The following is a 27,592-nucleotide window of genomic DNA, read 5'->3' as shown; positions in this document are numbered from 1 at the left end:
TTGAGTTCACCACTGGAAGTCTCATACTTCTTCCTGAATGCAGAGACCTCATCTGCTGCTTCTCATAGCTGACATTCTTAGAGATCTTCTGAACACCCATATGTTGTATATGATTTATTATCACATCTTAGATTATTTGAAAAGGACAGAATTTCATTCTCTTCCAAAAGAGTAACTGTTCACATAAACTTTTTTTTTAAATCATTTTAGCTGTCTTCTTGGGTTCTAGTCTCCCCACAGTGAATCTGAATCACCCATGTGAAAGCTCTACTTTATTCTGAACTTGGTATAAATACACTGTGCTGATTATCAGGATCATAATCTTGCCTGCTCTTCTGGTCTTGAGACTCAAACTACTTAAAGGGCGGCAACAACTACCCTCTGCCTTCATGACTGCACCATGAACTCAGCTCCCTCTCTTGACTGAGTGCTCTAATGAAATATGACCATTAAAACAAAAGGCAGTCAGTATAACTGCTGCTGGCAGTCAGCTCCACTGGATGGCCATCCCCAGAATAAGGGCTAGATGGAAGAGAAACCAAAGGAGTGGAAAATATGCAACTTTTCCATGTCCCTAGTGGAAGAGGTAGACATAATTTAACTAGAGTAAGTTAGTGGGGCTGCCTGTGTTATCTATGTAATTGAGAGAAAGAGTATGGTCACAGTTAATGAAACTGAACATCCATATTTTAAGGTGTTTGAAGACACTTTCCAATCAGTATATAAGGGACATAACAAATGTAAGTAGTTATTTGAGCAGGACTGTGTTGGTTCCTGACACTTCAAACTATAGACAAGTATCTAAATGGAGCACTTAATTAAGGCAGATTGGATTCAGTGCTTACCCACTCTGATTTGAATAAGTGGATTTACGTTTTATGTGCAAATGGAACTGGATCCATGACTGAATTTTTAACCTTCTGAGTAACAGTTGGCTTCCAAATGCAACAATAACATGAGATCTTAAGAAACATACTGTGTGCTTTATTGCACAAAATAAAACATAAATTTGGCACGAGTTTCTCCTTAGGCAAGCACTTTTCCTAAATGGGTTTCACATAAAAAAAACCCAAATCAAACAAAAAACCAAAAACCAAACCAGCTTCTATGTAAGTGCAAATAGATAATGCAGATCATTCGCGGGTCCTTGAAAGAACTGGCAAATGAAGTTGCTAAGCCACTGGCCATCCTATTTGAAAAATCATGGCAGTCAGGTGAAGTTCCCGATGACTGGAAAAAGGGAAATATAACCCCCATTTTCAAGAAGGGGAAAATGGATGACCCAGGGAATTACAGACCAGTCAAGTCTCACCTCTGTGCCTGGCAAAATCTTGGAGCACATTCTCCTGGAAGCCATGCTAAGCCACATGAAAAACAACAAGGTGCTTGGTGACAGCCAGCATGGCTTCACTGAGGGGAAATCCTGCCTGACCAATTTGGTGGCCTTCTATGACGGGGCAATGGAACTGATGGACAGGGATAGAGCAGTTCATGTCACCTACCTGGACTTGTGCAAAGTGTTCGACACTGTCCCACAAAACATCCTTGTCCCTAAATTGGAGAGACATCAATTTGATAGGTGGACCACTCGGTGGATAAAGAACTGGCAGGATAACCGCACACAAAGAGTTGTGGTCAATGGCTCAATGTCCAGCTGGAGACCAGTAATGACTGGCGTCCCTCAGGGATCTGTGTTGGGACCGCTCCTGTTCAACATCTTTGTCACTGACATGGACAGTGGGATTGAGTGCGCCCTCAGCAAGTTTGCTGATGACACCAAGCTGTGTGGTTCAGTTGATACACTGGAGGGAAGGGATGCCATCCAGAGGGACCTTGACACACTTGTGAGGTGGGCTATTGTCAACCTTACTAAGTTCAACAATGTGAAGTGCAAGGTCCTACACCTGGGTTGGAGCAATCCCAGGCACAGCTACAGGTTGGGCAGAGAAGAGATTCAGAGCGGCCCTGCAGAAAAGGACTTGGGGGTGTTGGTCAATGAGAAAATGAACATGAGCCGGCTTCATTGCGCGCTTGCAGCCCAGAAAGCCAACCGTATCCTGGGCTGCATCAAAAGGAGCGTGACCAGCAGGTCAAAGGTGGTGATCCTGCCCCTCTACTCTGCTCTTGTGAGACCTCACCTGGAGTATTGTGTGCAGTTCTGGTGTCCTCAACATAAAAAGGACATGGAACTGTTGGAGCAAGTCCAGAGGAGGACCACAAGGATGATTGGGGGACTGGAGCATCTCCCGTATGAAGACAGGCTGAGAAAGTTGTGGCTGTTCAGCCTGGAGAAGAAAAGGCTGTGTGGAGACCTCATAGCAGCCTTGCAGTATCTGAAGGGGGCCTATAGGGATGCTGGGGAGGGACTCTTCATCAGGGACTGTAGCCATAGGACAAGGGTTAACAGGTTAAAATTTAAACAGGGGAAGTTTAAGTGAGCATTAGCTCACCTGTAAGATAAAACGCCACACATAATACAAACACCAGGTCCAGTATCAATCTTCAACACTGCAAGCAATAAAAGGCTGCTGTTTATAAATACAATGAAAGTTACTGTGTGGAACTTACTGTGCTGGCAGTGAATCCCATTAAATCCCTGTGGACATTTACAGACATATCCTATGAATGTGTCACCTCGGTATGCTTCACTAATTTCACAGATCCCACCATTATGACATGGATTAGGAAGGCAGGGTCCTGAAAAAAAGAGAAGTATATATATATATATAAAATAACAACCATAATAATTTCAGTCATTTACATACTTTCATTAAAGAAATAAAGTCCCTGATGTAGACCTCCATATTCCACCAACCTGCTAAGAAATACCATTCACTTAGTTCAGATAGCTTGTCAGCAAGGATTTTTGTGAACAAGAAAAAATATGAAGCATGTCACTACTCATTAATCATAACATTATTTTTTAATGTAAGAGAAGACAGGAGACAGAGAAGCTAAATCTTGCTCTCCTATTAAAGATAACAAGCATTCTAACTTCTATACCACTGAGGAAATACGTATTAATAAAATGTGCCTATCATGTACAGTGTGACATGTACAATATGCCTGAATAATCACTACATGTCAAGTTAGTAGTCTGAGGAGATCTTTGCTATGTCTTTGGGTGACTTTCTGAACAAAATCTTTTTTATCTGGGTCAGCAGTTAGCAGCTACTAAACTAACTATTCCATTTCCACTGAGTGCCTTTTTAGCATACTCACTTCAAGCTGACTTCAAAAAGGTCTTCTTTTTTTTTTTTTTTTTAAACTAACTATGTGCTAGGATACCTAACATTTCAGCAGGAAGATCTAATTTAATAGGTTTGAAATGACCATACATGCCTTTAAGTAGCAGCAGTTTCTGAATTGAGATCTAAAGTTTATTCATTTAGTGGCACGTATATTAAAGCCTTTTACATATTACTATTTTACTAATATTGCCTGTAACACACCTTAGTATTTTTATGATTTTTCTTTTTCAATCTCACTTTAAAGAACAGGTAATCATTGACTGGAAAACCTCATGTGCAAGTTTGTGTGTGAAAAGATTTATGAATTCAGTATAAAGTATGCTATTTGCAACCTCTGCCATGTACACAGAAAAGTATTCTTCGCTTATTGAAATCCGATGTCATAATTATTCACTCATTTAAAACTGAATAAAAAAAAAATAACCAAAACCCCACAAACAAACAAACAAACAAACATACAAACCCCAACAAAACAACAGAAAATAAGTTCTTTCCACAGCATAATTTATGGAAAATCAGCACTGGGAATTGAATTATTTAAACTTAAAATAGCTATAAGTCTAATGTTTCTGAGGGTCTGCCTATTAGTTTGTTTTCAATTACAAACCCAAGCTTTGACAGATGTTCAGAGCAACAGCATTCAGAACATCACATCAGTGAAAACTGCACTCTCTAAGAAAATATTAATTTGGAAAAGATAAAAATTAGCAGAATGACAAGGATGTCAGAACACATTCCCTAGTTATAATTGCCCGGGTGGTTATAGCAATTTGAGAAACTATCCATGTGCACATTTCTATTAAAACTTATGTCATCAGTCCATTTCAGGACACAATCCCGCAGAAGTTATGCTTCTGTACATTATTAAACATAGGATATGTCTCAATGAATGCAATATATAAAAGATGTGAATATACAGCAGCTTATTCTAAATGCAATTAGTAGTGAAAAATTAAAAAATCAGGAAGATGAAATTCAGGAGACTGGCTGCTGCTTTTTTGTCTTTCCCCATCCACATTTTGCACTACACTTTAAATGTAATGACACAGTACTTTCTTAATTCCAACAACATGTATCTCTCCTTTAACAGGCCTAGTAACATTCATGGCTTCCAAGTATCACAGCTGCTCTTTATGTTATTCCTTATCTGTAATATTTTGGGAATAAATATGTTTCAGAATTTGCACTTTTGGTCTCCCAGTGAATATAAGCTGTATTTTTTTCCAAGTCTCTATTACAGTGCTGCAGTTTGAGGAGTACCTGCAGGTAGCCTTCCTTATATGTTAATTATTTCTATGCGAGTGCATTTCTGATCTTCCAAGAACAATAAATCTTTAAATAATTAGCTTCTCATTTTGCTTGCTGCTTTCTCCGTATGGCTTGTTAAGCACATGTTCAGCATACTTTCACTGATTTTCTTTAGATTTCGTATTTTCTCAGACCAGTCCAAAGTACAAAGGCTTAAAAGGTCATCTGAGGTGCACAGTAATAAATATACCAGTGCATGCCAGTATTTCTAATTAATCTTAGTCTTCTACAATGCCTTCCTACTGAAAAAAAAACAAAAACAATACACCAACAATAGGAACACCTTTTTTGACTGATTATAGTTGGGTTTTGGAGACATACAACAGCAGCATTTAACCTAAATGTTGAGTAATTCTACTTTTTTAATTATTATTATTAATAGAAAACGGTAGATTAAAAATTATATTCAGAGCAATGAAACATCCTAAATAAATGCGCTAAAGCTACTAAACAACAACCATCTAATTTTCATTAGTTAGCATTAATTTCCTAAAAAAGGACATCAGTTAGACTATTCTGCATTCTAAAAGAATGAACGATTGAAACTTTAAAAAGCATATATTATCATGCCTTGTTTCTCCTAGCTCTCCAGAGGACCATACTCTGAGTTCACACATCTTCAGGGTATTTAAACTGCATGAACCTTCAAGCATATGATTCCTTTTTTTTTCCCTTTTTTACTGAGTCTACAGGATCCCTGATGCAAACTATGCACATTTGAGTGTCTTGAAGGATTTGGGCCCTAATCCTGCTGTCATAACATTTAAGAATAAAAAATAGTATATAAGATCTGGAACTCTTGACAGATGATGAAAGGTCCCAACTAACTTCCATAGGCATGTTTAAATAACATTGCATTGAATGCTGGATAATTAATTTCCTGACAATCTGATTAATATTCTCAATTACTCAGATCTATAAGCAGCAAGTTCAAAACCATCCTTCTTTACCAAAAAAATAAAAACCCAAACTTGTCAGCCAGTTTTCAAAAAAACAATGGTTTTCAGGGATTTGTTTTTCTAAATCAATAGCACTGTAATACTTTTGTAGGTAATCTTTAAGTGGCTTCCAACACAAAGAGAACAGTGACATTTGATCAATATTAATGAGCAGTAGAATTCAATGGCATACTTTCCAGGCATTTTTATCCATGTTCATATAAAATAATGTCAACAAGATTAATTGCGCACTCCCAGTAATAGATCTATTCCTTTTGCTGTTCTTTTGAGTCCTTCTTTGTGCAGTTACAGTTGTATTAGCCAATATAATCAGTATAGTCCAAAACATATCATTCTGTTATTCAATTGTAATCCTATGCTGGTTTTCAAAAAAAAAAAAAATATTGAAGATTAACTTAAAGCATAGCAGGTTTTAATTTTTTAAAATCCTTTCACTAAAGACCTTGGAGACTTCATAGGTGGAAGAATCAAAACAATGCACCCTCAGTAGAGTTGCAAAGGGGCTCAAAGCAGAGCCATGTTATCTGTTTACTTCTTTGGTAAGTGTAGTCAAGTAAAACTTTGTAAAAATAAAATCTTGTATAGTGAAATACTGAAGTTGTAATTAGATATTTGCAAGAAACATTAGTTTACCTATAGTAAGAAAAGCCAGGAAAGCAAAGAAAGCATCATTTCATCAATAAGAAGGTAATTTTTGACAATGATAATATATAGAAAGAGTGAATCAGTCTGTTTAGAAAAGCTGTTACTTCATTTTGTCTTGCAGGATATATCAGATCCTTTTGAAGTAATAGAAAGAAATATCCAAATACCTTTCTACATGTTTCCCCTGACAGTCTGGAGGAAATGTATATATAATTTTTTTCATACCTCACCATATTTTGAGCCTCTTTTTTTTTTTTTTCACATGGTCTCCAATTTTTAAGTAAAAAAACCTAAACAAATAAAGAAACAAATAAACAAAAAATCCTAGGAACACTGACACTTGCAAAACACATTTAAATACGTGCATGTGAAAGTCACTACCTGAAATTCTGATTGTCCTCATTTCATTTATTTGAATTTAATGCAGACTGGCTGTATCTACATGAGTGAGCTACACAAGCAAGATGCCCATGGAATGTCCTTCCTGAGAATGGTGTTGTACAGTAACTCTGGTGGTAGTACTAACTCTAGTTTTCATCAAGGCTTTTCATCTGCATCTGTTTGTATCCATACATGTGAGATATGGCACTAATTACTGTCCCCTCTAAGTGTCCAGGATGCATTAAAATTTTAAAAAACCACACACACATGCACACACACAACCCCCCCCCCCCCCAAAAGCCAACCAAAAACAAAACCACCTCCAAAACCCCCCAAAAAACCCACCCCAAACCCCCCAACCTATTTCTCAAGCCTCCACCAAACAGTGTAAGTGGGTTTTTTTCCAAATATAAAATCTGCAGCTGCTTTGTTGGGAAAGACATTAAAAAATATGAGGCCATTAAAAGCAATGTAGTTAAACATGAACTCTACATCAGTCACATCTTCCTCAAAGTCTGATTCCTCAGACTCAAAAGTTTGCTTGCTTCTCTGCTGAAAGAAGATGATCAAAAATCAAAGCCTATAATTTCATAATAAGACAGATTAAATGAGGAATATGAAAAATGTAAAGAGGGGAAAAAAGAAAAATGTACTCCACTGGACTGACACACACCAAATAATCACATTTGTAAAACATAAAATCAAAGACAGTGCAATATGAATGTTAGCACTTTTGATGGTATCTATCTCTCTATCCATCTTCTCTTCATGTAGAAATAATGCAATTTTAATGAAAAATTCTGAATTAGATATTGACCTTGAAATACATCAAGATGAAGATACTGTTAGCTACAAAGTTAATTGCTTCATTTATTTTGTGGAGTATTACTGAAGTAGGACTAATAGATAATAATACTGTGATGACACGGTAAGCTCCAAATCCCATCAAAATAAAGACTGGAGTTAACAGCAAACTAATAAGAAGTATAAAATAATTTTATATTTAATTGTAAAAGTAAAACAATCTCTAGGTGCTTGCCTTCACATCACGAGCTTTTCTAAAGTACCTCTAGGCTCTACATGAATGTCAGTCAAACACAGCATTTTTCCTCTCTGGTATGTTGGAAACTTCATCAGAGATCCCTCACACAGTTTCAACATCAGGACTTTGAAGTCCTCCCTCCACCTATGTTTTGATAATACATAATACTTTTGACACGTCCTTTGTCAAAGCAAAGTCTTCAAAATAAGCTGTGACAGAGCTCATTTAGCAAGAGCTTTTATATTTTGAAATGAATATGTGTACAAGAAGACAGTGGCACATATGACTTCTTTCAACTTTACAGGAAGAGAAGAATTAACCTCCTTGCTGCTGGAGCTAGCAGAATGTACAAGCTTCCCATGATGAAGAAGGTGAGCTTATAGTTTTCAAAGTTTGACATACAAAAATCCAAAGTAAAATATCATTCTATTTGAAAGAGACTGTCTTCCACAGAGACACACAAATGAGCATTCAAATCCAGCAGGAATGCACCTACAGGTTCTGACAGAAAGCTGGCTTATTGCACAAAAAGGGCAGGAATATGACAATAGCTTCTGAGGGTCTCTGATGTTCCTCACATTTACTACTTTGCCCATTAATTTAATATGATTGTGCAGGGCTCACCTGTCAGAGAGGCTGGTTTTGAATGCCCCTATCTGTGTCTGTGTGGGATACTTCAGAGACCATTTTAACAACCTGACAAAAACGATCCTGAATTTGCTGAGTTCTGTGGATCATTAAATCATACCAAAATGCATACTCGTGTCTTGGCCTAACTATGGGTTCAAGCACACAAGTATGACATACCCATTCCAGCAATACAGCGTAGGGAGTCAGGTCTCACTAGTACACCTACTTCGAGCTATGCACTACCTTTGTGGTTAAGGTTAAACTCAAGTATTTTGTAGATTTCACCTGTATTTAGAAGAAAACTACCATTTCCCAAGAACTCTTTTGGTGTAGTGGGGTCCAAATGAAAATTGTTCAAAGCATGCTTGTCCAATACTTAAAACTATAGCTACTTCTCAGCTGCCTGCTTTTCATTGCACTGTTTTGAGAACATCTGAAAATGCTATTACAGCATATGTGCTATTGACCTTTTGCCACAAGGGGCTGTAACAATGAAAATGGTGTCAGCTAGTCAATATATTCATTCTGCACTTAAGTATGAAGCATCTTCAGTAAAGAATGAATGCAATGTAGTTCTGCATTTGCTCTTTCTTACTCATATGTTTTTCTGCCCCTTAAAGGTCACTCTGTATTCAAAATCTGCATAAAAGATTCATAAAATTCCAGACTGGTTTGGGTTGGAAGGGACCTTAAAGCTCACTCAGTTCCAACCCCTGCCACAGGCAGGGACAGCTTCCACTAGACCAGGTTGCTTCAAGCCCCGTTCAGCCTGGCCTTGAACACTGCCAGGGATGGGGCAGTCAGAGCTTCTCTGGGCAACCTGTGCCAGGGCCTCCCCACCGTCACAGGGAATAATTTTTTCTTCACATTTTAGGGTTCAAACCCCATTACAATGGTGTATCATAATAACGCTCAAAATAAAGTATTCACTTAGTTTAACCAATACCCACAGAAGTCAAACAATGTATTTTGAACTACCTCATCCTTCAAGTCTTCCAAAGCATAAGAAGAAATTCTTACTTGCCCAGAATACTTGAACACTTGTAAAAGAGAAAAAAAAAAACAACAAACCACAATATCAGCTACAGACCAATAAATTTCATATAAATTCCTTTTTTAATTTGCCACTGCTGATAACATTTTGCTGTTAGGATACAAATTAATTTTGTAACAACAAATATTTATTATACCTCCATCTTGTTATTTATTTCAATAGTTTAAATGAAGAACAGGCACTGAAGAACATAATTCATAGTTTATGTGGAATATTGATAATATTAACCAATTGTTAAATATTATTGCAGCTAATGAGCAAAAGTAATAAAAATAATTAGGAGTTACACACACCTTCTTCTCATTAACATTCTCAAAATATCAGCTTTAAAAAAATAAATCTGTTCAGCCTGGCTCATAAGTAAATTAGTACTGTATTAGATTCTATCTAACTATATTTCATTATAAACTAATGGCACTGATCCAGACTTAATTGCATGGTGATTAAATATTTATCTTGTTTTTAATCCAACAAATGGAGCGTGCTGATGATAATGATCAAGGTGTCTCCAGCTGGACGCAGCAAAAGATAAGATTCACTCCTTGACTGCAAAATGCTTAAGGTTATTTCTGTATATTTCCTTCTAATTCTATTCCATGGATTTCTTTTACAGAAAAGAAATGTAAACTGTTTCTCCAGCCATCTCCCAACCTCTTTCTAACTAAAGAACTAGAGTATTTTCTGAGAAGGTGCTATTTAAACTTGATGACTACAGAGTGCCTTTCCTTAATAAAGTCTTAAGCTTCCCCTTACCTCAACTGTGAACGACAGATTACACTAAAATTTGAGGCATGGCCAGTGTAATAGGCAATGTAGTGATGCTATACAGGGTGAAACCTCAAAATGCTCCAGAAGCTGGAGAAACTGTTCAATATACTACAGGACATTTCCCCCAAGTTCTCTCCTATTATTGCTCCTCATACTCCTCAGCTTCCAAGCTTGAGTATTTTCTTTCCTCATTTTCAATGCTGTCACTCAGCTCTTTATATCCTTTGCCACCTACATATATGATTCTGAATGAAGCTCACAGGATATATCTGAATATAGCCCACCGGTTATCTCAAAAACCTACCATATCAAATTAATGTGAGACCTATTCTGCATCTCTGCAAGACCCTTCACAGGAGGGTTTTATATTCTCAAAGAACACCTGCTTTTTTTACAGAAAATACAGGTTCAGGGACTTTTCCTTCTCTTCCTCTAACTTTATCTCAGGCACTGGCACCATTATTTTTTTCCTATATGACAATGTTTCTGTTATTGACTTCCCCCATTCTTGCTGACCCAAGTGTGGGAACTTGCTTGCTATACCCCTTTTTTTGTGATCTACTCTGTATCATTGTTAAATCTAGGTTAATTTTCCAACTTATGCCAGAAATATTTTCCAAATCTCTTTTTTCCAGTTGATTCCAGTTCACATCAAACAGAAAAAGCTCTCTGAACACAGAGAATCTTGCATTTTGTAAAAATTTTGCTGAACAACTACAAAGACTTGGAGAATTTTGTACGTTAAAATATTCAGAGAATTATTATAGACTTGGATGTTCAAAAGATTCAGTTCAAAAGTGCAGTTCTGACAAAACTGATGTCTTCAGAGTCTATATTAAAATAAACTCTCCAAATCCATTCTTTACAGAGCTGAAACAAATCCATCTCTGTTTTGACTGCACTGGTCTGTTGCTTAAGTAGAATACACCCAGCAATAAGGAAACCATACATAATTTGGTACCTAATGTCGAATATCATTGTCAACTGGAATTGATGTGCAACAGTGCTATTTCTATCATTGCAGCTCCTGTCATCATATGTAAAGATGACAGTTTTCATTGTTTCGCTGCACTTTAAACTGAGCGATCAGAACCTCTCATCCTTATTCACTGTGCTCAACTAATAACTGGAAAATTGAAAAAAACCCTGAAAAGATTATGTGAACCTTAATTATAACAGCAAATAGATTAAAATCCAGTTAGTCTTCTTGCTGAGCATTCCAGTGGGAACTAAAAAATGCCAACAGCCTAAACTTGTGTTACTCATTTGTATGAGTCAGGTCCTAACTACTTAGTGTTGCATTAATGACATGGAAACTGCAGAAGAGAATCTCAGAGGGTGGGTATCCTTAGGACACGAAATATTATTAAAAAGTGATGAAAGAGAATAACTAAAAGTGAAATATATCTATCGACCAAAAAGGCATAAAGTTGTACAAAGCAGAAATTAAGGGAAATAACCAAGACTTAACACTCCAGTCATTTATTTCCCTTGTGATGAAGAACTGAGGAAATATAAACTTTCCTCATTGTGCTTTTCCAGCTGTCATCAAACTCTTCAGATTTCATGTACCCTATCCTAAATCCTTTTGAGTTCTAGATCCTGTCACTATTCTCCAACTCTTACTCCTTTCCTAGCTAGATCATCATTCTGTTTCTTCCTCATACCCAATTCCTGCTTCATACTGTTCTCTTGCCAGCTCAGAAAACCACAAACTGCAAACCACCCAAATTTAAAATCACAACCTGTGTTTGCAGTTATACACCCTCAGTTTTTAAGATACACAGTTGTCAATGGATATCTGCTGCCTTCGCACCAGCTACATCCACAGCACAAATACAAATTAATTGCCCTTGATTGATGTGATTAACATGGAGTTAGTTGTACATGGATGAAAATACTGACATATACTGGTGGGTAATGGTAATTAAGCAAGTACTACACAGCAATACTGGAGATCAGTCTGATAAATAATGCTTTAACTTAAAATTCCTTTTTGAATTATTATACACAATGCAGATGTTGCGTACAGTTCCTTGCACAGGTAAATTCTGCCTTCAGCACAGCCTGAAGGGCTGGGGCATAAGATGCATTACTGCTGATGCCACAACTATATTCCTTTAGGGAATGTCTTGCAGACTTCCTCTGGAGCTACATATTTTTTTTCTATTGTCTACCCTAAAGCTGTGTCATGGGTAGGTCATCAGACATATCCAACTATCCTGTGGGTTGCAAGATCCACAGATCTGTGCACTGGCATAATGTTGGCCATATTTATCTAAGTGACTTCAAAAGATGAGGGTGTGAACTAGATGTAATTAACATCCCCTCACATCAGGATAGACAACCTGAGTGCATGTCAATATTCTTTTTCCAATCTAGTTTAATTGGTAGCTTGATATGATTCCTGAAAGGGAATCTATAATATTAGTCATCTGTTGGCAGAATGGTGTCAGGCACAAAGAAGGTTGTCTGGTTGAAAAATGTGGATGCTGCAGTTAGGTTCTGAATGATAGGGAATAAGACCAATAGCATATGCTATGAAAACAAGCCCACTACTTCACTAAGGTAATGTGAACTTTCACTTAGTCTATTGCTAGCTACATGACTTAAACACTTTGAAGCAAATGATTTGAATTTATTAAGAAATTATAACATACTGCTTGTATTTTGCTACCAAAAATTTAGACAGAAACAAGACTTAATGACAAATATGCTACATGATACCTTCTGTCCCTGTCTCTACTTAAGGGAGGCTAAAGCAGAACACTAAACTGACAGGATCACAGACTGCACTTTGTTTCAAAAAATGCCCAGTATTTCTGTTCTGCAGAGAAAATTAATAGAATGGTTTTCTTGTCTAGGGCACTAGATTAAAAAAGGAAAATTGAGAAATTCCAGGTCACTATGGAAAGATTAAGAATTTGTTATTGAAATAGTGTCACTCTTTCCATTAGTCTATATTAATAAATAAGTACTGCTCTGCAGTTTTAAACGACAAAATACTATGGAAAGCTTGCAGCTAACGAAATTCATGAATAACTGTAACAAAGACTTGTAATATTGCTGCCAAGCATTAATTCGTGCTTTGCAAGTAAATGTTCAAATATGGTACTGCAGGCCAATTGAATACATAAATCCTTATGCAGACATCTTTTTTTCTTGGGTTATGGCTTCTTCATTGTAGCTAACCATTTCAAAAAAACTTCTGGAATTCCAAGTATTTTCTCAGGTTATTTGATACAATTCCAATAACTTCTGAAGTATATAAAGGTACAATTTATTTTACCCTTTTTTTTTTTTAATAGACAATTAGACATTCAAAGGAGTATGTTATTTTTAACAGAACAGTTGTCTTACAACCACAGCTCCCATGACAGCCAGTGGAAGTTGTGTCTTGAATAAGTAATAATTATGCACTTCTGGACTGGACTGTGAAAACTTCCACAATTCTACTAATTTCCAGCCACACTGATATTTTTCATCTGGCAGTTTATTACTCTACAGTACTGTGGATTTTATGTAAATTTTTTTTGCCACGATTTTGAAGTCACATAATATTTACCCATAAGGAGTACTACTGAAGTCAACAGTTTTATATAAGTGAAAAAAAAAGAGAGAGAGGAAAAAAAAAGCTGTTTCCAGAAGAATACTTTCAAATACTACAATTGTATAATTAAGAACATGCAATACAGCAGAAAATAGATGCACACTACATGTCATTCTTTAAGCTTAATAGTTCATATTCATGCTCTGAGGTAAAATAACATTTAGCTAAAAGCCTTACAGTGAGAAAAAAATAAAATACATTTTAACTGATGGTTAAATGAGTTAAACTGATGTGAGGGTTCAAAACAATATCCAATAAAAAAGAATCTACTAGATTGCTAAATCAAAAGAGAAAAGGTAGGTCTTGGTTCTTTCAAGTGGCCATCAGCTCATGGTAAGTCAATCTGTAAGAGCAACTATGAATTAGTTGACATGAATTAAGAGTTGTTATTTCAAGAAACAGTCTTAGAAGCTGCTGCATACATGCAGAAATCCTCACATTGCTGAGTAAACTCAGTTAAGCCTTTGCTTGATATTTCTATGCCCCTAAAACAATTTATGTTCCCTTTATGATAAGAACTACACTGGGCTTTCATCAGTAATGTTGCTTCAATGATACATTTTAAGGAGGGCTGCTTAGTCTCGGTCAATGTTACTGGCAGGCTGTCTGTGGCTGTTTATTGAAATATAAATGCCCAATCTTCCTTCAACATTTTTTCCCCGTTCAAGCTAGGATAGACTGAAAGATCTTTTCAACACCTCAATGATACATCTACTCAGAGAGTCCAGCTAACTGATCTCTTACTGGCAAATAGTACTGACTGAAGCCAGAGACAAGACAGTTTGGGATAGCATGGCTTTTTTATTTGTTACTAGGAAGAAGAATAGTAAACAGTATGATGCAGGAAGAAACTCATTTGGATGGAACTGGGCATCAGATCAGAAGCTGATGAGACAGATTCATAATAAGAAAGACCAGATGGATGAAAATAGCCCACCTCAGCTCTATTTTAAACCCTGCTCTTGGTCCCCCAGGGCACTTAATTCCATTAGCAGATAATTCCATCATATGTCAGTTTTAACACTTCCTGAGCTTTGATGCACTCAAGTCCACTGCAATGTAATGGTATTATGCACATTGATGATGTTGATGGATAAAATACTGCTGTTTCAGACATTAAGCACACACTTGTCTGACTGCCTGTTCATTTCTTTGATCAGCCAGTTCAATAAAATATGCTACCTGTATATACAAACCTTTTCTTGTTACAGTCTTCCTGCAACCTGTGTACCTATATAAGAAAACAATCCTCAGCATCACATCTTTCCCTGATTATAAAATGGGTCACACAGGAACCTGAATTTAACAGAATTACCATATTGTCTCAGTTCAGCCATGCTCTATGTTGCTTCACCATCTGCCAGAGAGCTTTCCTTGGCAATTCCTCCTAACTTGCTTTAGCAGCTATCCAACCTGCTTAAGCTTAGGCACATCTGTGCGTTCTTTAAATGCCTGACATAATAGGATATGAATTACTGAAAAGGTAGGACAAGAATTCTGGTTGTAAAAAGTAACACCTTTTTTTGTTCTGCAAGATGGTAATCAGAGTAGATTTTTGTTCATTTCCTTTTTAAAACAAGAGCTATGGATTAAAAAAAAAAATGTTTATTTAAGAACAAGAGATATGAAGTCATAAGAAAAGTTACTAGAACAACAGTGGTACAAGGCATATGATTGAATCTATCATCAAAGGTTTTCCTTGGCTGTTTAGCATGTCAGCCAACTTGTGAAATTAGAGATTATGCTATACAGTCATTCCAACAGTTATTAGAAAGGGATATTCCCCATTTATCCTGCTGTTAAGCATCGTAACATGGGGAGCAATAACAATAACATACAGGAAATTTTTCTTGGTTTTAATCTTAAAATATTCTTTTTTTGCTTCTCTTCCGTCTCTTGCTCATTGCTCTCAACAACCCTAGGACTGGACACTGCATGGTATGAGCTTGCAATACTTACTTACACCTTTCCATTCCTTTGCAACCTGATTAATTTTTCTATTGTTTATTTATCTATTTCTTTTATTATATTCTCAAAGTAAGGCTTTTCTGGTCCCCTTCTTCCAACATGATGCTGTAGCACTACAATCATATCAATGGTACAGGGTACTTTTCAAGATTCACATTGCTTAATTTTGCTCAGAATCTACAAATGTTGTGTTGAGGTAGTCAGCACCAAGAGTACAACTTCCACCTCAAAGATCATTAGATTTCAGGAGACCTCATTACAGCCACTCTTATTTGTTTTATATGAGTATAATTATATGCAGCCTAATCTCAGAAACTTGCATCAGTACAGTTATACATGGATGCAGCTTTTTGTAGGCTCAAAATCTTAGAAGCCCAAAACATTTAATGTGCTAAATGTGTATCCTGAAAGGGTGAGTATGAAGATTATAGACATATATTATATACACAAATTATAAATATATCATCAGCTTTATTAAAGGCAAGGTCCTAAAAACCTCAAGGAAAAATCATAAACATATGCATACTCATATGTGCATACACAGTGGGATACTGGGCTACAAAATTTCGAGATCCACTTCTGGGTCCTTCCTGTATAAACAGAAATGGCAATTTACATAAACTCAGAGTTTCTTCCTAAGTGACATTAACCATGTGCACTGTTTCTGTATTAAGTAGAGAATAACTGCTGTCTTTGCTTTAAACATGTAATTTTCTGGGATGACTTGTCTTCTACAGGTTTGTGTTTCTTTTCTTTGACTGCAAAGATCAACCTAGGCTGGACTCCTGATGCGGCAACCAGGATGAGATTACATCTGCCCATACAGTCCAAAAAGACTGCTGTTCAATAAAACTATTGTTCAGTCTTGTCAAAATGTAGTGCCAAATGCACAACTGCCACCAGTGAGACTTTCAAATTCACATCTATGCAAATGGCATCATAATGTGTACCACTCCCCTAAAACCCTGCCTTAACGAATATTATTTGGGTTAGAATGTCTATCATGGAAGGGTCTGATTCACTGTCCATGTAAATATATTTAGCATCTTTAAGAGCACGCTTACTTTATAGTCCTTAACTTCGCCATCATGCACTAGCCACTCTGCAAATAGCTCATTATTCAGTACTTCTTCAACGTCCCAAATGAATGTGTAACTAAAACCCACTTAAATTTGCACTGAACAGAAAATGAGTAAAATTTCTTCCTCTGTACTTTTATGCTTTTACAGTCAATCCAATGCTTTAAAGATGGTTATAAGACAGTTTAAAACAGAAATGAGAACAAAATAACCCTCTTTGTGAAGATATTTTTTAACAGAGTCATTTTCTTCAGGCTTGCTAAGCTGCTTCCAAATCCTCAGCTAACCACTACACCTGCTTGTTTTGCTTTCATTAGTATTTGGCGGGTTTCACCTCTTTCCAGACATCTAATAACTGTATGGGAATCTTTGATTGCTATAATTCAATTTAATTACAGTATCTCACCAAAGATGACCATTTTAGCTTTCACTACCTGTTTCCACCAACTTCCCCTTCCCACTGAGAGCACACTTGGCACTCCATGGCAAGTGAGATCACAAAGCAGAACCAAATGAACACAAACTCTATCAGGAAAATTGCATAAGGGAAGAGGCTACTTCCAGCTGCAACAGCCACCTGATGCAGACCAGCATGTATCTGTACAGTTGCTAGCACAAGCATAAAGGAAAGCATGAGTAGATTTGGAAGAAGGAATCAGAAACAAATGGCCTGAGTGAAGGAAACAACTCTTCCAGCAGCAGCCAACCCAAAGCAGGTCATCCCCACTGCAGCCTTTCCCTCTGTATGTACGTGTAGACCCACCTATTCTATGCCAATATGCAGTTCATTAATCTCATTTCTTTGCCTGTCAACTACCTTCTCCCTCAGCAATTTTTCAACTCTGTTTCATCACTTCTCAGATGAAGATCTTTCTGGTCTAATAGAAGAGGATTTTGTCATCTGTTTTCTACCACGCTTATCCTTTTGCCATACCTTCTCCTATGCCTCTGCACTACTTCTTGGAAGTACAGAGATGTCAAAGAGCAACTAGTTGACCAAGATCCTTGAAGCAACAAGAACAAGAAGCTTGTTCTTCTTCATCTTGTTTGTTCTTGCTCCATCTTCAGAGGATGAAGCAATCTAACTGGAGGAGAGGAGACTGAGATGAGCTCTTAGGCAGAAGTTCTTCCTTGTGAGGGTGGTGAGGCCTTGGCACAGGTTGCCCAGAGAACCTGTGGCTGCCCCATCCCTGGCAGTGTTCAAGGCCAGGTTGGATGGGGCTTGGAGCAACCTGGTCTAGTGGAAGTTGTCCGTGCCCATGGCATGGCGTCCTGGGCTCAGCAGTAGCCGTTTTTCTCCTTCTTAGTAGCTGGTGCAACACTGTGTTTTGACTTCCAGCCTGGGAACAGAGCTGATAACACCGATTGCTTTTAATTGTTGCTAAGTAATGTTTATTCTGGCTAAGGACTTTGTGAGTCTCATGCTCTGCCAGGGACGAGGGGAGGCCGGGAGGAAGCAGAAACAGGACACCTGACCCAAGCTAGCCAAAGGGGTATTCCATACCACAGCACGCGATGCCCAGGGAGGTAACTGGGAGTTACCCGAAAGGGCACAGGCTCTTTGTGGGGGAGGTCGAACTCGTTTGGCGGTGGTGCAATTAAACAAGCCAAACGGTTACAGCCTCTTTGGTATGGAGGACGATGGCTGAAGTACAAATATGGGGAGGCCTGTCAGATTGACTATATCACACTCCCACCAACCCACCAAGGCAAGCACCATGTACTTACTATAGTGGAAGGAACCACTGGATGGCTGGAAACATACGCTGTGCCCCACACCACTGCCCAGAACACTATCCTTGGGACACCTGACCCAAGCTAGCCAAAGGGGTAGTCCATACAACAGCACGCCATGCCCAGGGAAGGTAACTGGAGCTACCCGAAAGGGCATGGGCTCTCTTCGGAGGAGTCGAACTTGTTCGGCAGTGGTACTGTATTCTCTTCTCTTGTTATTTTCTCTTATCATTATTATTATTATTGGTGGTAGCAGTAGTGATTTGTGTTATACCTTAGTTACTAAACCGGTCTTATCTCAACCCGTGGGAGTTACATTCTCTCAATTCTCCTCCCCATACCTGGGGGGGGTGGGGAGGGGGTGCTGCGGGGGAGGAAAGCAAGAGGGAGGAAAAAAGCTGGGGGGAGTGAGTGAACAAGCTGTGTGGATCAGTTTAAACCACGACACATGGGATTGGAACTGCGTGAGTTTTAAGTTTCCTTCCAATCCAAACCATTCTGTGATTCTATAATAACCTTTGATTTGCTCACATGACCCTGTCTTAACTCCTAGTTTTGCTCATTCTATCTGTCCAAGAAAGGTCTAGCCACCTGCAAACCCTCTTAGGGAATACTGCTTCTCAGATAGAAAAGCACTTAAGTAAAGCTACCCTACAGATACAGACTTGGTACCAATACTGTGCTGATAACGATGCAGCCCAAGACAAAGGTGTTGTGTTTCCCTTCCAGAGCAACATCTCCATCTGTTCTGCTCCCTGCTCTTCTTGCTACAGAAATGCATTGGTAGTCGCATTTGTAGCTGCTATAGTTGCTATTCAGTGGTATGGACTGCTGGTTTCCCTGTAGTAGACTTCTCAACTCTGTTAAGTTAGGAGCTGCCTCTGCTAATTGAGCATGAACTAAGCCTACTTCTTTGGCTGACTCTATGGACTTTTCCATGGCAGTAATAAAAGCAACCTCTGACACTACACTGTGAAATTGCATGTCCCAGCTCCAAAGTACTGGAGCAGAAAGTTTTCTCAGTAGCGCAGCTTTGACGATCAAAAGGGGGAGCAACGCACCTCTTTTTTAGTTATCCTCTTTCGAAGAAACAGTGAAACAGTTTGAGCTGAGTTCAGTCTGAGGCAGACGCCTCGGTGGAAAACTTCTGTCTCAAAGTTCCAGTGAGAAAGTGATAAGCAGCCAAAAGAAAATGTTTGTGACATAAAGCAATAGCTAGTTTAGGGGACAGTACAGAGTCAGAGAATGGTTTTGGTTGGAAAGGACCTCAAGATCATCTAGTTCCAAGCCCCCGCCATGGGCAGGGACACCTCACACTAAACTAGGTTGCTTCAAACCCCGTTCAACCTGGCCTTGAATGTCGCCAGGGATGGAGCATTCACAACTTCCTGGGCAACCCATTCCAGTACCTCACTGGCCTCACAGTAAAGAACTTCTTCCTTGTATCTAACCTGAATCTCCCCTGTTTAAGTTTGAACCCACTGCTTATCGCACTGTATTGAACCCACTGTAGTCTTATTGCTACAGGCCCTGATAAAGAGTCCCCCTCTGCCATCACTGTAGGCCCTTGTATCTGTAGTCTGGGGTGAATTTTGCATACTGAGGGCAAAAATCACTCTCTAAAACTATGCAGACTATGGAAAAATGCACATGTATGAGTTTCCAGCACTGCAGGCTAGTCTCAACCTCCTAGCACCCTTTTTGTCTAATCCTGAAAAGAAGTGAGTGATTTTGCCAAAATTAGTTGTTTTTAGGATATATGGACAAACATTCATTAAAGGATAGGCTGAAGTTACTAATTAATTTTCACTCTCTTTAATCTTTGACCAAAGCAAGATTTCTGCTTTTAAATATGACAGCCTACTGTGAAAGCCTTCAATGCCAAATAGCATATACACGTATTTTTATTGCATAAGCCTGATTTCCATCAGAATAGCTCAATATAACCTTTATATAATGTTCTGATATGGTCTATACTTTGCTTGGAATATATGGGAAAGTAATTAACAAGTTAGCTTCAGGAACTGAAAAACAGAATATGCATTTCGAGAAGAAAATGAAAAGGAATTGTTACAGATGCATAAACCAAGTTAAGCAAGAGACGCAATCCCTGTTATAAATCCTGCGGGAATGTCAAATCCTTTCCCTTAGAATAATATGGAAAGACACTTTTCCTCTTAGAAGTATGTGAAACAGAATAGCTTTGTGTACCACAGCAAAATTCTTGTGCCCCAGAAGATAGCTGAGAGCATCCTGTCACAAAACTGCACCACTCTGGATGCTGCTGTACAGCAGGCAATAAATTGAAAACCTTGAGTCTAGACCCAGTGCAGCTTTCAGGTTCTGAGGTTGATAGAGTTGGCAGATTAAATATCTCATGAATGCTTTGGAAAGTTTCATTTCAATAAGCTAGGTAGATTTTTATTTTTTTTCCCTTTCTGATACTCATCAAAGCAGTTACAATTTCACTTTTTTCAATCTGTACAAGGCCAATAGGGCATTATTTTCAGGAAGAGATACACTTTGAGAAATCCAATTTCACATCCACAATCAGTTAAGTATTCTTAAGGCAAACATAATACAGTTAGTATATAAGGATAATTCCTATGTAAATATTAATCTCAGAAAGACAATGCAGCTGCCTGTACATGTACAGACTGTGCCGCAAGGTTGTTGCAGGGATTACTTTTTACTAATGTCTTTGAAGAAGAAATTTCTGTTGCATATTGAGTCTCTTCAACAACTAAATTTCATTAAAACAATATTAAATTCAAACTGTAAAAGGGCTTTTATTTTCATGAAAGTCTATATTTTATATAGATGGAATACGAAGACACAAATGCCAGTTACCTAAAATACTAGGCTTAAAAAAACCCCATCAGTGACAAAGGCAGGAAATGGCTTCAGTTAAGGATATCAAAGGGCACGTATTTATTATTTCTGTCAAAGTCACAGTGTAAAGGCAAGTGAACAAAGTGACACGTTATGCTGTACACTGTCTCATCAGGTCTCAGAAGAATTATTCTTTGATATCTTTAGAAATGATTCCAGACTTCTTAACGAAAGCAGATGGAGTACATCAAATCATGGGGGAAACATTTTTGAAGATCCGAAGCTTCAAAAAGCAGGACATCCAACAGAAGTTGATAGATCAATCTTTAAACAAATTTGCAACAAAGCAACTTCCTCCTAGTTCCATAACCAGACTCACACCACATGTGTAGATGGGGTAACAAACCACAGAAACAAGTCTTCAGGACAGTTGTCCAGAGATTTTCCTAGCTTGTTTCACAGGTTGCTTGAGCTTCTGGTAAAGCACTTAACTGATCGGAAACTCAAAATAAATGGATAAGCAGAAATGGCTCAAAAGTGAGTGTTTAGATGTCTATGACAGCATAAAATCATATGTATTTAACTGCAATGGAAAAAGAGATCTAGATCAGTGCTTATACAGAAGTAGCTTCCTTGCTGAAACTTTAAAGACCACTTGAAAAACTCCTTGGTTTAACTCCAGATAAAAAGCATGCAAAAAATAAGCATGCCTTGTCCTATATGAAATATGCTTATATATTATATATATAATTACAATTCATAATAATTACAATTACATAATTATTAATTAATATGAATTAATAATTAATTAATAATTATTAATTAACATTAATTAATAATTAATTAATATTAATTAATAATTAATAATAATAATTACAATTCAGTTATAATTACAATTCATTCGACTAAAGTGTTCTGAAAATGAAGGAACCCCCATGAAATATCATTTCTATACAGAAATACTCAAAGGGCATTTAATATTACAGGATAATTCATCTTCAACCTTGTGGTTATAATGATAAGAGTAAAATTTTAGTAACTTCACTTCTGAGATTACTCACAGAAGGCATTGCTAGAGAACCTAGACTCCATCTCAAAGAGCAGAGTATAGGAAATAGTATTGTTTTATCAGTTGAATAGAAAAAGAAATTCTAGTTTTGATCCTGATCACAGGTCAATTAAAAGTTTATAATGTTCATAAAACATTCAAATTGTGTTTATGACCTTCATAAAATTAATGTATTAGCTGAAGCTTATTCTACCTATTATTCTACCCATTGGCTAGGGATGTGAAAGAAAACTGGAAGGGATTCTATAGGTATACTGCAAATAAAAGACAGACTAGGGACAACGTGGGCCCTCTCCATAAGGTATCAGGAGAACTGGCTACCGTGGATTTGGAGAAGGCTGAGATTCTTAATGACTTCTTTGCCTCAGTCTTCATTGGCAGATGCTCTGAACACACCACACAAGTCTTGGAAGGCAGATGCAGCGACTGTGAAAATGAAGACCTTGAGCCCACTGCAGGAGAGGACCTGGTTTAAGACCACCTTAAGAACCTGAACGTGCACAAGTTCATGGGATCTGATGAAATCCATCCTCGGTTCCTTGAAGGAGCTGGCAAATGAAGTTGCTAAGCCACTGGCCATCATATTTGAAAAATCGTGGCGGTCAGGTGAAGTTCCCGATGACTGGAAAAAGGGAAATATAACCCCCATTTTCAAGAAGGGGAAAATGGATGACCCAGGGAATTACAGACCAGTCAAGTCTCACCTCTGTGCCTGGCAAAATCTTGGAGCACATTCTCCTGGAAGCCATGCTAAGGCACATGAAAAACAACAAAGTGCTTGGTGACAGCCAGCATGGCTTCACCTAGGGGAAATCCTGCCTGACCAATTTGGTGGCCTTCTATGAGGGGGCTATGGAACTGATGGACAGGGGCAAAGCAGTTGATGTCATCTACCTGGACTTGTGCAAAGTGTTCGACACTGTCAACACAACATCCTTGTCTCTAAATTGGAGATATCAATTTGATGGATGGACCACTCGGTGGATAAAGAACTGGCTGGGTGGCCGCACACAAAGAGTTGTGGTCAATGGCTTGATGTCCGGCTGGAGACCAGTAACGAGTGGTGTCCCTCAGGGATCAGTGTTTGGGACAGGTCTTGTTTAACATCTTCGTCGCTGACATGGACAGTGGGATTGAGTGTGCCCTCAGCAAGTTTGCCGATGACACCAAGCTGTGTGGTTCGGTTGATACACTGGAGGGAAGGGATGCCATCCAGAGGGACCTTGACACACTTGTGAGGTGGGCTGCTGCCAACCTCATGAAGTTTAACCATGCAAAGTGCAAGGTCCTACACCTGGTTCAGAGCAACCACAGGCACAGCTACAGGTTGGGCAGAGAAGAGATTCAGGGCAGCCTTGCGGAGAAGGACTTGGGGGTGTTGGTCGATGAGAAAATGAACATGAGGCAGCTTCAGTGGGTGCTTGCAGCCGAGAAAGCCAACCGTATCCTGGGCTGCATCAAAAGGAGCGTGACCAGCAGGTTGAAGGAGGTGATCCTGCCCCTCTACTCTGCTCTTGTGAGACCTCACCTGGAGTTTTGTGTGCAGTTCTGGTGTCCTCAACATAAAAAGGACATGGAACTGTTGGAACAAGTCCAGAGGAGGGCCACAAGGATGATCAGGAGCCTGGAGCACCTCCCGTATGAAGACAGGCTGAGAATGTTGGGGCTGTTCATCCTGGAGAAGAGAAGGCTGCATGGAGACCCCATAGCAGCCTTCCAGTATCTGAAGGGGGCCTCCAAGGATGCTGGGGATGGACTATTCATTAGGGACTGCAGTGATAGGACAATGGGCAACGGGTTAAAACTTAAATGGAGGAAGTTTAGATTGGATATAAGGAAGAAGTTCTTTACTGTAAGGGTGGTGAGGCACTGGAATGGGTTGCCCAGGGAAGTTGTGAATGCTCCATCCCTAGCAGTGTTCAAGGCCAGGTTGGACAGAGCCTTGAGTGACACGGTTTAGTGTGAGGTGTCCCTGCCCATGGCAGGGGGGTTGGAACTAGATGATCTTAAGGTCCTTTCCAGCCCTAACTATTCTATGATTCTACCTCATATTCTTTAATATGCATTGTTTGGAAAATTACTACATTGCCCTCCAATTAATCTTCTCATCTTTCCCACCCTGCAACTGTTACACTAAATGCAGTCTCTTATCTCAAAGTGTTTAGAATACAATCACAAGGTGCTTCTAATGATTTTGAATGCTAAGAGATGACTTTTGGTCCTTGCAGCTGAAAGTGTGTGCATACCTCCTCCCCAACACTACCAGATAAGCACTAGAAGAAGGAGGTTATTTACACTCCACTAAGATAAATGTCACAAACTGGAGGAAGCCTGCTGCTTTTTTTGGGAAAGAGCAAAATCTGGTAGCTGACAGCACTTGCTTTCTGCCTATGCAAGGCACATCCCACTGAAGTTACTGTGAAAGGCTCCATTTAACTGCATGGGGCTTTGGATGCAGTTTCTATTTATTTCTCAGTACCTCTGCATCTCTCAAATGGCATGACGGTCTTCCCACTCTGAGGAGGAAGTATCTGTTTTAAGCAGAACTCACAGCTTTCTGAATGTCAGTACAAGCTGACAGAACAGTTGCATTGAAACACTCCTGTAAGAATGCACTAACCTGCTACTCTCAAAACAACATCTGGTCACATCTTAAAGCAAAATCAATAGGAAGTATAAATTATAAAGCATCTGAAAAGACAGTGCCACTGTTAAATCTTAAAATAGAAATTGTTAGTAAAGAACAACTGTACTTTATTAAAGATTTTCCTATTGAAAGGCTAGAGCATTAGTATCTTTATAACAAAGATTATAAAAATAACTTCATTTTTACATGTATGCCCTTCATCACTAAATCCAAAACCTTTTTTATGCTCTTAATGCAACAGTCTGGTTTTGATTTCAACTCCCCCAGGAGCAAGGTAGGGCATTTTATTGTTAAAATTTGTATTGTGCTTCTGGGCTGCACTTTCACTGCACCTAATTTAAGCTCCAATCTAACAAACATGTGCTTAAACACATGCTCACAGAGACAATAGATACACTATGCTCAGACTATTCAAATACTAGCTAGGTACTTCACTGCTTCGCTGAGGAAGACACAAAATAAGCTATGTACACCTGTGTAGAAAATTACTGTTTCATTTTATGGAATTTCTAAGAAATGGTATCTGTACTTATATACAGATCATTTTGATCGCAGTCACATTTCATGCAAATGTAGGGTTAGGTTATGCTCTATTAATAAGAAGAAGATCCAAAGTTTGCTGCTTAAGGCAGGACTAGAGTTGTTTTCCCAAAGGTGGAAATTCTCATTTTAATAGCAAAAAAAAAAAAAAAAAAAAAAAAATTCTGTGCCTGAAGAAGTTTAGTCAAATTAATTCCTGCAAAAAGCTTCAGATTAATCAAAACTGCTCCCAAGAAAATAATTGTTTCAAAAGTAATTCCCAAAGAGTCTAATCATGTGAAGTATCAATGTCCCAGAACCAGATTAACTAACAGAAAGTATTACTCTTACATTAATTCACTTGCTTTTGTGGGTATTTAGTCATGTTTCCTTGTACCATAATTTCTGAGCATTTGAGATTTATCTGCACAAATATTTACAAATGTTTGTTTGGTCTCATATTCTAAATCTACCATGTACCATTTATGCCAAAGGCATTTGTTCATCTGTACAAATCAAGAAACAAAAACATTCTGGTGCTGTATGTTTTTGTACTTCTAGCTGTTGCTTTGTCTGCGTGAGAATATCTATCTGCATTGCTGTATCAGCTGAACTCCCAAATGTATATTCTTACTGCAAACAGCATCCATAACTAAGATTAAAAGGTCACTAGTTATTCCATTAAGAGTTTCCACACAGATAGTTACACTGCATAAATAATTGTGGCACATTTTCAGACACCAACACACCCTGAAACACTGAAATCCATGTCAGAAAAAGTAATGAAATGAAGTGCAGCTCATTCAACCAACCACAAATAAATAAATTACTTGAGTCTGAAATATATCTGTTCATGTATTGGGGAAAAATATTTTTTAAAAATACTGCTGTTAAAATATGTTATTGATAATAGGTGAATTCAAGGAAAGGGTGAACATTTAGGAATATTCTGTGATGTAGCAATGCTCAAAAGATTCATCATAAACTACTGGTTGCACTTTGTTGAACACAAGAATTATGCTGAGAAGTAAAGTAGTGACACTAGCGCAGTCAAAAAAAGCAGTCAGAAATTACTAAACCCAATATATTTAAATTAATAGAAGAACAAACAAACAATGTCATCTGGCACTCCAAAAGGCAAGGGCTTCTGAGGAATTGAATATAGAATCTGTAGGCTTTTGTAAAACTACTGAAATTTCAGCTGGTAACAGAAGTCTGTAGGTGAGCCCATGTGGCTGGCTTATAAATTCTACTTCCCTCCTTTTATACATTTTCAGCTAATGTATGAGCTTGGCCAGCTCACAGTTACAAGCTTTCACAAAAATGGCAATGATGTTCAAAATGCAAAGAAGAGGGCCACATCTTCATGAGGTACTCCACTGGTTGTGACAGAAATGATGGTGTTACAACGCACAACCATTGCAAGATTGTCTTGAACATTACGGCAACATATTCATATATGCCTCTAATCTCTACATAATTTGTATACTTAGACCAATTCCATAAAAGGAAAAAGGAGTGCTTTTTTTACTTTGCTATGTAAAACAAATTTCCTTTTGCAACTGACTGACATTTGTGTTGAACAGCTGCAATAGGCTTCTTTAAAGCTATTTTCCATGAAAATTTAAAGATCTCTCAAGAAATGGATAGTTGAAGACTAATGATTAATAATTACAATATATGCTCCTCATAGGTGTGTTAGTATTCTACAGTCCTTTCCCAAACTCTTCCTTTCTCTGTTTCACAGTGTTTTTTTCTCATCTCAGTCATGCTTTCTGCCTATTCTACTACTGTCTTCATGTTAAAAGCTCCCTTTTGCTTCTTTCTCTATTCAGTGACAGTCCTAGCCATTCTCTCTCCCTTACATTCTACTTTTGGCTTCATTCTCCACCCTTTCATTTATTATTCTCCACTGTACCCTAATAATTTATATTGCTTGCAAGCTGTAGGTTGGTGCTGTAAACAGTGTTCAGTCCTTCCTTGCTATCTTCCTTTCTTCATTCACTTTCCCTACTTTTTCTCCTCTCATCCTCTGGAGGTCTTTACTTCTTTTAACAAGCCACTATAAAGTGACTCTCTATTTATCTGCTGTTTTA

The 27,592-nt window shown here is 38.1% G+C and overlaps 1 protein-coding gene across 2 annotated transcripts in view; it reads right to left on the bottom strand.

The window, feature by feature from the left end:
- EDIL3 (EGF like repeats and discoidin domains 3) overlaps positions 1–27,592 on the bottom strand; it is a 250,095-nt gene that overhangs the window by 131,616 nt on the left and 90,887 nt on the right. For both annotated transcript variants that reach the window (XM_065663106.1, XM_065663107.1), the window contains one exon: positions 2,569–2,697. In XM_065663106.1, coding sequence (XP_065519178.1) covers positions 2,569–2,697 — 129 coding nt within the window. The remainder of the gene's footprint in view (positions 1–2,568; positions 2,698–27,592) is intronic.

This window comes from Lathamus discolor, chromosome Z (genome assembly GCF_037157495.1).
Source record: "Lathamus discolor isolate bLatDis1 chromosome Z, bLatDis1.hap1, whole genome shotgun sequence".
Lineage (NCBI taxonomy): Eukaryota > Metazoa > Chordata > Aves > Psittaciformes > Psittacidae > Lathamus > Lathamus discolor.
This window is presented reverse-complemented; position numbering and strand designations above follow the sequence as displayed.